Source organism: Phocoena phocoena, chromosome 2 (genome assembly GCF_963924675.1).
Source record: "Phocoena phocoena chromosome 2, mPhoPho1.1, whole genome shotgun sequence".
Classification (NCBI taxonomy): domain Eukaryota; kingdom Metazoa; phylum Chordata; class Mammalia; order Artiodactyla; family Phocoenidae; genus Phocoena; species Phocoena phocoena.
In genome coordinates this window covers 74,899,641-74,912,469 of record NC_089220.1, presented here as the reverse complement: position 1 = coordinate 74,912,469, position 12,829 = coordinate 74,899,641, and the positions used below count along the sequence as shown (strand labels likewise).

At 38.8% G+C, this 12,829-nt stretch overlaps 2 gene segments (V, D, J or C); both read left to right on the top strand.

The window, feature by feature from the left end:
• LOC136118300 (T-cell receptor alpha chain constant-like) overlaps nt 1-12,829 on the top strand; it is a 334,856-nt gene that overhangs the window by 41,660 nt on the left and 280,367 nt on the right.
• LOC136118299 (T cell receptor delta constant-like) overlaps nt 4,784-12,829 on the top strand; it is a 193,163-nt gene continuing 185,117 nt past the window's right edge. The window contains 2 exon segments of the C gene segment in view: nt 4,784-4,832; nt 5,048-5,349. Of these exon segments, the coding sequence occupies nt 4,784-4,832; nt 5,048-5,349 (351 nt within the window).

Below are 12,829 nucleotides of genomic sequence, written 5' to 3'. Positions count from 1 at the left end.
AATTCTACAAACAATAAATTTTACAGAGGGTGTGGAGAAAAGGGAACGCTCTTGCACTGTTGGTGGGAATGTAAATTGATTCAGCCACTATGGAGAACAGTATGGAGGTTCCTTAAAAAACTAAAAACAGAACTATCATATGACCCAGCAAGCCCACTACTGGGCATATACCCTGAGAAAACCGTAATTCAAAAAGAAGCCTGTACCAAACTGTTCATTGAAACCCTATTTACAATAGCCAGGACATGGAAGCAACCTAAATGTCCATGGACAGATGAATGAATAAAGAAGATGTGGCACATATATACAATGGAATATTACTCAGCCATAAAAAGAAACGAAATTGAGTTTTTTGTAGTGAGGTGGATGGACCTGGAGTCTGTCATACAGAGTGAAGTAATTCAGAAAGAGAAAAACAAATACCGTATGCTAACACATATATGTGGAATCTAAAAGAAAAGAAAAAAAAGTTACGATGAACTTAGTGGCAGGACAGGAATAAAGACGCAGATGTAGAGAATGGACTTGAGTACACAGGGAGGGGGAAGGGTAAGCTGGGACGAAGTGAGTGAGTAGCATTGACATATATACACTACCAAATCTAGAATAGATAGCTAGTAGGAAGCAGCTGCATGGCACAGGGAGATCACCTCGGTGCTTTGTGCCCACCTAGAGGGGTGTGATAGGGAGGGTCAGGGGGAGATGCAAGAGGGAGGGGATATGGGGATATATGTATACATATAGCTGATTCACTTTGTTAAACAGCAGAACCTAACACAACATTGTAAAGCAATTATACTCCAATAAAGATGTTAAAAAATAAAAGTAAAAGATGTTAAAAAATAAAAGTAAAAAACCCATTGTTCATGAAAATGAAGCCAAAAATATACTTTCAGGAAAGGAAAGTCTCTTCAATAAATGGTGTTAAGAAGAATGGAAAGCCCTATGCAAAAGAATGAAACTGGACACTTATCTTACACCATACACAAAAATCAACTCAAATTGGATTAGAGACTTGAACATAGACCTAACCCAATAAAACTCCTAGAAGAAAGCATACGGAGCAAATTCCTTGACATCAGTCTTGGCAGTGATTTTTTGTATTTGACACCAAAAGCAAAGACAACAAAAGCAGTAATAAACAAGTGGAACTACATCAAACTGTGAGGCAAAAGAAACCATGAACAAAATGAGAAGGCAATCTAGGGAATGGGAGAAAATATTTTCCAATTATATATCTGATAAGGGGTTAATATCAAAATATATTAAAATATCAGATGATCAATAGAAAAAGCAATCTGATTAAAAAATAGGCAGATCATCTGAATAAACATTTTCCCAAAGAAGCCATACAAATGGCCAATGGGTGAATTAGAAGATACTCAACATGACTAATAATCAGGGAAATGAAAATCAAAATGAAAATGAGGTATCACCTTACACCTGTTAGAATGGCTATTACCAAAAAGAAAAGAAAAAAAGTGTTGGTAAGAATGTGAAAAAGAGGGAACCCTGTGAACTGTCAGAGGAAACGTAAATTAGTGCAATGTCTATGGCAAACAGTATGGAGATGCCTCAAAAAAATTAAAACGAGCACTACTATACGATCCAGCATTTCCACTTCTGGGTATATACCTGAAGGAAATAAAAGCACCATCTCAAAAAGATATCTCTTCCTTGCAGCTCATCTACAATAGCCAAGACTTGGAAACAACCTAAGTGTCCATTGACAGATGAATGAACAAGGATAATGTCATAAAAAAAAAAGAAACCCTGCCATTTACAACATGGATGAAACTTGAGGGTATAATGTTAAGTGAAGACAAAGTCAAATACTGTATGAAAAGTAAAATTTTAAAAATACTGGATGAAATCATTTGTATGTGGAATCTAAAGCACGGCACACACACAGACACACACACACAGACACACACACACACAGCAGAACTCATAGGTACAGAGAACAGATTGGCAATTGTCAGAATCAGTGGGGATGGGGGTGGGAGTCTGTGAAGGTGTTCAACAGGTACAAACTTCCAGTTAAAGATAAATTACTCCTGGGGATGCAATGTACAGCATGATGACTATATTTAAAATTTAAAAACAAAGATGTCACTATATGAATTCCCCTGGTCTCAAAGTTTGATTTGCTTTTTTTATAGTAGTTTGAACAGTATATATGTATATATGAGTAGAGTAGCTTTCACTTGAATGAAATATACAAGATTAAAATACGATATAATGCCTAGTTGGGAATGCATGGTCAGCATGAGAAAACAGTCATCAAGGATGTCACAGGGAGGGACTAGGGAAGATCTGGGAACCCCAGTAGTGATTCTGTGCCCTCATATGACATGTGAATTTGGAATTCCCATAAAGGAATCAAGGAGAGTATGAAGATAATCTACAACAGAATAACCCAGTTATTCTCATTGGGTTTTCTTTATGAGGTGCTGAAACAAAAATAAAATGCTTGAAATTTGATCCTTTGGCATAAACAACTTCATTAGATGAAATTTCAGGATAAAATGGAAAAGAATCTTCATTCCTTCAATGTCAAGAGAAGGAAATATATTCATTTTGGAAAGCGTTTATACTGTTAATAGTTTTTATATTTTCACTGATTAAACAGTATGTTATGAGAAGCTTTGTCTTCGTGACAACTATAACAATAATTATAGAATTGCACCAAACAATATATGTGCACTCATGACAAACACATGGCCAAATATTTGGATTTAGAGGACCTGTGGATCCTTGCTTCCTACAACTTCTAATAAGTTAAGCATAGAGTTACATCACAAGTGAATATGATTTTACTGACACTACCACTTGTTATTCCAACACAACTGGAGATATAACAGAAGTCAGAACCCTGTTTTGTTCTCATTTGTCTGAGTGATATTTGCTGTTGTGAAGTTACCAGTTCCCATGACTTGGCGGGTAAGTAGGAAGGAAGGGGGGTGATGGCTTCTTGCTTATCTTTTGTAGGGAAGTCGAGGATCAGTGAACATATTTCACCTTAGAATCGAAATTGGAGGCAAGAAAACAATCAGAAGAACATGAATGAATATTTGCAAACACAGCATGATTCATAATGAATTTGTTTCTGGTAAGCCCTTCAGATTCCATCACAGATTAATTTACTAAATTTGGAAATTCGAAGTAATAAATCTCCTTCCCATATGTCCTTCAATATTGATCACTGGACTGTCCTTTACTATATATAATCATTTATCATTAAACCACAAGGAAAGGGAGAACAATGTTTAAGGCAGGCCAAATCTCCCAGCCTGGGTGTTATACACATTCAGACTTGATCCAGCCAGAAACTACATTTCAGAGACAGCTGCTATAGTGCAGCTGAGGGACCTTGCACCTTTACTGTCAGGAACTCAGAGCAGGGCCATTTCAACAAGGGGGAAATCCTGCCATTATGCTGCTCCCCGGACTGCTGTGGGCATTCATGGCTCACCTCTGCTTAGCTACACATAATTGCAAACCAGGGCCTCGGCTGCCTGTCAGCGCTCAGAGATGAAATGGGACAGAGGAGTAGATGTCTCAACTAAAAATACACTCTCACCCCTGCGACACTCATTAATGAGTTATTTTGACCTTAAAGTCAAAGGACTAGCACTGCTTTACAGACCTTGCCTGTACTTTCTTTTCTACTTGTCTTTTTGCCTTTGGTTCTTTTATTTTAATTCTTCCATTAAAACAATGAAACCAAATGGAAGATTGACAGCTACATTCCACAAGAACGTGTAACAGTACACAAAACGTCAGTTACCAACTTCTGTGGCATTGACATGTACTGAGTGTTTACAGCCTGTAGATAACATGTTTTGTAGGAGTGCATTATAGCATTGTGTCACAGAAAGATCTGGCATGCTTATCTTGACTTTATTTTACAAAGAGAAAAATAATCAGCTCCTCACAAGTGAGACTGAACACTTTGGACCAATGGGATAGAAAATGTGACATCAAGACAAGCATAGGACACATGATCTACTAAGTACAGTTCTACTTGGGGAGGCAACAGGACTGAAGATCCGGAATATCCTGATCTTCCTCAAAGTCTAATAAATCAGACTCAATGTCAGGTTTCAAAAGAATATATTATTCCTGTTATAATTTCATGAAATCATAAAAAACTGAATAGATTCTGAAAATCCGAGGGGCTGATTTTTTAACATTTCATGTTAAAGTAACTTTATTTAGTGAAAAATCTAAATAGAGCCCTAGAACCCGGTTAAAAAAAAGAGATACACTAATTATTTTGGATAATATTGCCTTTCACCAAGAAAGCTGAAAATCTGTGAGTTTTCAAGGAACTCCACTGATTCAGAATGGAGAAAAGTAAAGAGAGGCTAAATAAATGACCAGTAAGTAGATTACAAGAAGGGTGCATACCCTATACTAAATTCTATTTTAAATGGACCGGCAAAATTATTCTGCTGAATAATTTTCAACGCATGTCAACCTGTTTAATCTGTAGTTCCCCTCAGCTCAAAACTTTAATACTAATTTTTCCATGCTCCTTTTCAGACACTGCCTAACAATTACCGTGGGAAGAAAAGTAGACATAGTTTTGTGGTGAGCCAGGCTTTTTCCCCATCTGTGCACTGACCACGTGGTCTATGAACATAACACCCTACTTCCTGTTTGGAGGAGTGACACAGGAAACCAGGTACTATGTATATGTGCTGCTAGGCCCTCAAAGACACTGAACTCTCAGCTTGAGGCAGAACTAAAAACATATGTGCAGGGCAATTCTTGCCATATGGTGCTCTCCAGCCTGCCCTGGGTACTCCTGGCCTTCATCTTCTCTGGTAGGGATGGTTCCAAATATGGGTACAAATGTTCAGGTTGAAAGGACTGCACACAGGCACATGGTACTTCACATGCACTTGGGGAGGAAAGGAGGATTGGAGAAAAGAAAGCTTATCATGATTTCAATATGCTTTTTCTTTGGGTCCTAAATTAGTCTAATTCCTACATTATTTTGTTCACTACTTCAGCTCTGTTTTCTGATTATTTCCCACAGGATTTGGTGCGGCCCAGAAAGTTATTCAAGTCCAGCCAGCCATATCCAGTCAGCTAGGGGAGGCGGTCACCTTGAGCTGTCAGTATGAAACAAGCTGGAGCTGGTACGGTATTTTTTGGTATAAGCAGCTTCCCAGTGGAGAGATGACTTTCCTTATTTATCAGAGTTCTTCTGGCCAAAATGCAAAGAATGGCCGCTATTCTGTAAACTTTCAGAAAAGACATAACTTCATCAGCCTCACCATTTCAGCCTTACTGGTGGAAGATTCTGCAAACTACTTCTGTGCTCTCTGGGAACTCACAGTGCTTCAAGTAATAGGAAAAGCCAAACAAAAACCCCAGAGCTCAATAAGAGAGAGCCCCCTTGCTGTGGAAGCCACGCTGAAAGGCACACCTGCAGACCCCAGACAAGAAATGGTAGTCCTGTGGTTGCTTAATCTGTGGTCTGGATCAGGAGATTTAATTCTAAATAAAATCTCCTGCTATCTCACTTGGGAACAGATGTCCAAAGTAACTTTCTACTAATACATACTCAGTCTTGAATTTTTGACTTTAAGTCCATCACACAGAACATGTGTAAAATTGTCTAAAGTTGAAAACTTGCTCCATAATAGTTTAAAGTGGCAGTTCCACCTAAAGACACTCACATCACAAACCTGGGTCTAGTTATCTGAAATGGTCATGAAAATCATTTCCTTAGTCCTTTCCTCTTAGACTTTGTGTCAGGGTACAATCAGAGAAGCAAATCACAAGTGATCTAGAATAAGAGACTCATTGTAGAGAATAGAACTCAGGCAATAGCTAGAGCTGGTGGAGGGGTCTATACAGAGCTGTTATCTTTGCATCTGGTGTTGAGCCAGAATTCACTGTTAGTCAGTTAGAGTGTCATTTGGGAAGGAAAGTTGGATGTGGACAAAAGCATGGACAGACTGTGACATGTACAGATACTAGAACCCATGAGGACAATGGTACCCATAAAAACACAGTAAAACTTGTCTGTCTCTCACCTCCTTCAGTCTCACAATGGTGGGTGACCTCAAGGAGAAGTGGGTGTCATTTGCCCTCATGCTACATGCATACTTGGTCCAAGACAAAGAGAAGATGAGGAGGAGATAGGGTGGGCCGTAGAGGAGTTGTGAGTCAACAATAACATGAGCTAGTTCATCAGCAGCCACATGTGTGAGTCGCCCAGTTCCTGGAGCCCTGCACCAACCAGCAGAGCATAAAAAATGTGGCTACTTCATGACAACTACCTTCTAAACCTTGCGCAAGTCTTTTTTGTGGCCAACCCTAACCCAGAACAATACAGGGAAGCAAATTCTGGGACATAGATTTCCAGATAGTTGAGACACTACAAAGCTACTACAGTACCCTCTATGTCAACTAGTCACCCATCTATACCTCTTTTAACAACACAACTTTCAAATAAACACAACAGCAAAACTATGCTTCCTGTCAATAAGATGCAGTTATTCCCCATTCAACCAAAAGCAAGCTAACCCTCTCCCGAAGAGAGTACACCAAGTTAATTTATCCATTTTGGGGTGGTGTTCTTTCTTCTTATACCTCATTCACACTATCCCATTGAATCCTGCATCTTAACCACTGAGATACAATGAGATATAAGATAAACTTCTACTTGCACTTCATATGTTACCACAGGCAGACAAGTAGGGGAGAGATTTAAAAATGGTTAATGTATACATAACCATATTCATTTCAAAATGAAAAACATATTGTCATAATTATTATAGTTCTTGTTTCTGCAAATGACCACATGATTGTAGGTGGTATTTATAACTACCATCTCCATTACCCATTCCATAACCTATATGCTCATAGCAAGTACCTTCACTCACTGCTCTACTTGACTTCCTACAAAACAACTTTCTGATTCAGGAGCAATGCTATGTGGAAAACCATAAAGATGAATAAGGAATTCTGCAAGTCCACCACTGTGGTTTTGGCAGAAATTTGTAAGGCACTGAAGGCAAATCCAGGGGTCTATTTAAGTGGAAATAATCTTGCCAATACGCAGGGAAAATCGATATATTGTATTCTGGGAAATATCATAAAGAATGATGCCTGATTTCACATCAGAATTCAACAAGTGAAAACATTTTTAAAGTGTTAAAAGAAATAAATAAAACTTTGAAACTGGCTTCTGATGAACATGAAAGTATATTTTATAACTGTCTTTGTTAAAAATAATGACTGTTTCCAGGAAAATAAGTGATTAAGTAAATTTCTTAGAAGCTTCCATCATTGAACTGATGTGGAGAAAACAACAAGCAGTAACAGAACACAGACCCGGACATTGAAGGAAAGGAAGGTTTTACTAGAAAAAAGAAAGTTGGTACTTAATGGGCTTACTATATGTCAGGCAGTGTAGTATGCATTTCAGGTTCATTATCTAATTCAAATATCATAAACGCTATGAGATAGATTTTATCGTTCCAATTTTTTTAATTTTTCGGAAATAAGACATAACTTTCCTAACTGTGAATATCATCTCTAACTTTTATTGCCAGCCAGAGTGTAGCATTTATGGGACTCCTAAAGGGCAAGGTTTGAACTATGGAGAAGCACTTGGCCCCAGCACAGGGTGGCTGGATGTCTCAGTGATGGTGACATTACTGGTTTCAACAGGAACCTAAAGGGAACTAGGAAAGAAGATGCCAAACCTAGGCACAAATTGCCCCAGGATCAATACATGAGGAAATCATCCACTAATCAGTTAACAGTGCTGAATGCTTTAGCAAGTTCCTTATGCAATAGTGTGCTGGGAAGAATAAGGGGCTACAGGGAAAGATATTACTCCTTGAACACTCCAAGCATGTTTCTATATCAAGACCTGTGCTCCTTGCCTTTGTCTTCTCTATTGTGATGTTATGCCCCCAAATATCTACATGGTGCACCTCTGAATTCCTTCATGTCTTTACTCAAATGTCATCCCTTTGGGAATCTTTTATCTTTTATCGGTTTAATCTTTCTATTTTCCTTCCTTGAGAATCAGGCTCTAGCACACTGCATGCAGCAAGAAAGAAAGCTGAAGCACTGCCACCTGGTGTCCTGCTCAAATATTTTGTGACGCTTACACTGGCCTCGCTGCTGCCCTCTAGTGACATTGGGTAAAATTGTGGTGAAGCCTAGTCACAATAGAAGCTGCCATTGCTGAACCAGTCAGTAAACTGCCCAATGCAGAAATCAGGAGAGAGAGGATTCAGGAGAACTGGCTGGTTTTTTTCTTTTGCTAGCCAGATGTGAAAGTCATTGATTTCAAACGATATATACAACACATGAGATGATTTTGGCAGTAGAGTTACAGGCTACCTTGGAAAGAAAGCTCAGAATTATTGTGCAAGTTTGGGGTTTCTTCTCTGTTAAGTATAATTGTGTCTACTGCTCTGTCCTCTCTTGTAGTATAGCAATATCCTGAGAAGTGGGAGCAAGAGTCAATAATGGCAAAAAATAAACAACTGTAGCAAATACTGGATGGTATACTCATTTCATATTATAATATGCCCACCCAATCTCTCAACAGAACACCTTAATGAATTGACTTCTCATTAACAGTAAGAACATGATAGATCATGGATACTTATGATAACACATGAATCTGCAAGGTAACCTGCTACATATATCTCAGAAAAATACTGAAATTTATCTTGGGCTAGATTCCTCTGCAATTTCAGATTCTGTCTCCCAACACCCCCCACCCCCCGCACGATTCTGCACATTGCCTGCAGCTGGTTGAGTGCCTAAGCTAGGGAAGGTATTGTGTTGGGTGATTTGAATGTGTGTTCTCACTTAATTCTTACTGGAACCCTTCAAGGTTGGGTCCATCCTACTTTAGGGAGACAGTGTAGCAAAGTGCTTGAGACCAAAGACTTGGGTTGTATTTCTAGATTTACCACTTGTTAGCTAAGTGATCTTGGAAAAATGACTTAATAATTTTTATGCTTCCATTTCCTCATATCTACCGTGTGGATATTGATAGAATCTACCATGCAGGGTTCCTATGAGAAGTGAATGAGATGATGAATGCCAGTGCTGAGCCCAGCACCCCCAGAAAGATACTGGCTGCTTGCAGAAAAGGGAATTGGACATGAGAGAGGTTCAATACCTTGTCTGGTGTTACAGAGTGTCAGAGTGGAGCCCTCTCTCCATACCCTGTCTAGAGCAGATGCCTTCCCTCACCCCAAGAGCAACTCTCTAGCTCAATACAATATTGTATTTTTTTAAGTGCTTATCACTATCTATAATTATCTTTTTAAAAAAATCCATTTATTTAATTCTTCCTCCATCTACCGCACTGTAGGTCTTTTATATCCTTTCAGTACAGAATCCTCTATGAGTGAACAATACTTAGTGCAGGAGGCTCAATTTATATGTGTGTGTGTGTGTGTGTGTGTGTGTGTGTGTGTGTATAAAATAAATGTACAAAAGATAAAATTATTTCTCGAGTCCATGCTATTCAAACACTGATATAAGAGCTTAAGCTGGCCTAATCTTTGTGTTATCTACAACTGGCAATATGTATATCCTGCAATTCAGTTCATATAAGAATTAATTTATGCAATACATCTAGAGATCAATTGGCTTCTCCTCTATTTTAGGTAAGGTGGGTTGCTGTAGATTACAGGATTCTACCTTACTAGTTGCATGAATGTCAAGGCTGTTGGAGGTATTCCTCTCTTATTCTGGACACATACCTTCCAATATCCGGGTGAATTTTTCAATGGATCAGTATTTTCATCAGAAATACACTTCACAGCAAGTGGCATTATGATGGTGTGGTCATACCCACACTATCCTATTCGTCAAGTGGTCTGATCTGGAGGAAAAAGAGAAAAGGAACTTCACTTGTACTAGTTTCTGTTTGTCTAGCAGTCCATCCCTAACCTCAGCCTTTGCACTTCTAAATTGAGAGACATTAATGAGGTTTATCAGGATTTCCTTTATTAACCACAGTGGCATCTCTTTTCTTGGGAAGGAAAGTCAGAGGTTAGCCATTGAGATATCTTCCAATCCTGTTCCACTTTCCAGAACACTATTTGAGTGTGTGGAAGGTACTGTTCCCTGAGTTAAGTACCTTCACCATGCTGTTTCCTTTATTTATTTCAGTTGTTCACTGGAAAGAAGGTTATGTAGTCAGTTTACACTGCCAAATTTCCAGAAGTAGATTTAGATTCTGAATAATCTTAATTACTGCTATCTTGTACTGTTAAATTTCCCCTGGATGTCTTTTTTAAAGAAAAATTTTTTCCCAGCTGTTTTTTAAGCTCACAGGGAACAGAGAGTATTGCTTTCATAATTTTCAGATCTCTTAAGGACATTCTGGGCACAAGATGACTGTTTAAACTATTATGCGTATGTTCAATCAAACTAGCGTTATTCCTGGACTGTGACACGGGCAAGATAGAACATAATTCTTACTTTTAAACAACGCTATTTGAGGTAAAATTGACATTCCACAAAATTCATCCATTTTGAATGTACAGTTCGGTGATTTTTGGTAAATTAGCTGACTTATGAAACCATTACAATAATCCATGTTTAAACACTTTTATCACCACAAAAAGCTCCTTCATGCTCAATTATAGTTAATCCCTGTTCCGATACCTGGCCACAGGCAACCAGTGATCTACTTTATATCTCCATAGGTTCCTTTTCTGAATATTTCATGTAAATGGAGTCATTCAGTACATTTAAGTTGTTCCATTTTTTGGCTAGTAGAAAGAAACCCAAAAAGTAGACTCCTGTTATTTTTAGAAGATATCTTCTCTACCATTTAAAACATTTACTGAGTATCAGAAATGTAAGTGGCATGGCAGATTCCAAACACCATGGACTCCTTACCAGATAGACATGTGTTCTAATTATTACCACATGTTTGACCTGGAGTGAATTCCTCAATCTCTTTCAACTTTAATTTTCCTGTTGGTAAATTGGGAATGATAGTAATTCTATTGTGTGATTTCTGTATTCGAACAATGTACATAAAGCAATAGATAATTAACACATGGTATGTGTGCAGATTTATAATATGAGGATTTGAAAGTTTTAGAAATTTGGTTGAAAATTAATATAAAAGATTCCTAACCAAAGTGTTTTTCCTGCTACAAATCGCCATCCCAATCTCTCTCAAGTTGAATAATTGCACTGCACGATGAGGCAGCCCACTTCGGAATGGTTGTCAGCTCTCTTTGTGCTGTGGACTCATGGGGGATGTCCTCACTGTTTGTGAAGTTGGTCTCAAGAAAGCAGTGTTTGAGCCCTCCTTTTGAGTGACAGGAAACTGAGTCTAGGTCAGAAATTGTTGGTGTGTTTCTAGGACTTGTATGGGGTCTTGTCTCTGATTGGCTGGGCAACCAGATGCAGAATCCTATTTTCTGAAGAAGAATATTCCTCTGCTGAGGATACTTGGGCAGGATAAATGGAGAGGAATCCTTTGCCAGCTCCATTGTTAATCCTGTGACTTCATCTTGGCCTGAAGTCCAGGGGCTGCTGAAGACATTCTGAACAGTATGTGGCAGTGATGGAGAAGGAGGGGGATGTAGTCACGTAACTCTAGGTTCTATCTGGGAACGTGTGAAGACAATGAATACTGTGTAGAGAGATCAGTGTATGTCTGACCCTGTCTTTCTGAACAGAAATGAGCAGCATATAGAGTGTGGAACAGATTTCTCCATCTCTGCATGTTCAGGAAGGAGGGAACACCAATTTCACCTGCAGTTTCCCTTCCAGCTCTTTTTATGCTTTACACTGGTCTAGATGGGAAGCTGGAAAAAGCCCTAAGGACCTGTTTTAATGACTTTAAATGAGGATGAAAAGGAGGAAGGATAAGTAAGAATCACTCTGAATACTAAGGAGGGTTACAGCTGCATGTACATCAAGGATCCCAGGCTGAAGCCTCAGCCACATCTCTCTGTGCCTGCACACAGTGCCCTCCAGGCCTCTGCAGCCCATGCCCAAGCCTGTGCCTGGTGCTGCTCTGGTACCAGCACTGAGAAAGAGCCATGTGTGAGGTGGAAAAGGCAAATACAATGAATTACAGTGTTTTCCATAACCAGGGGGAAATGCAATGATAGATAAACAAGCGTTCCAGTCACTGTAGCTCCGTCAACTAACGGGACTGTCATTACACATCACTCACCTCCATTCCCACCAGTATATTGGACATATCATTGAATCAGATTCCTAGCCTCCTCTTTTGCCATGATTCCAAGTGAACTAGATAGTTATTCAAACCTTTCTAAAATAATCTGATTAAAGTAGGGTAATATTCACCACTCGTTGCTACATCCTACTTCATTGAAGGCATGTTCTTCAACACAAAAAGAAAGAACAAAGAAGACAAATGGGAAAAGCAAATAATTTTATATTGATTTCTCCTACGTTTTCACAAAAAACTTTCTTAAAGTTTCTGAAGTGAATATACCTTCTATTCCGTAAGGGAGTTAACATCCGAGTGCCCTATAAGCTCACTCTCATGTAGCTCATTTCCAAGAGTATTAGAGTGTATTATGTGTTGACTATTCATGCTCTCTCACTCTTACTATGCTAATCGTTAGCTGGAGTATATTTTCTATACTTGGCCTCACTGTGGACTTTGGACACGGCAATGTGACCAGCTTTGACCAATGGAATGTGAGTGGATAGGAAGTATGGTATATCATAGCTAAAACTAAATATATTCACATGGCATGTCTTCTTTTGTTTCTTCCCTGATCTTACCAGGTAGTGGCTGTCCGTTCAGCTTTTATCCATAATGTGAAGA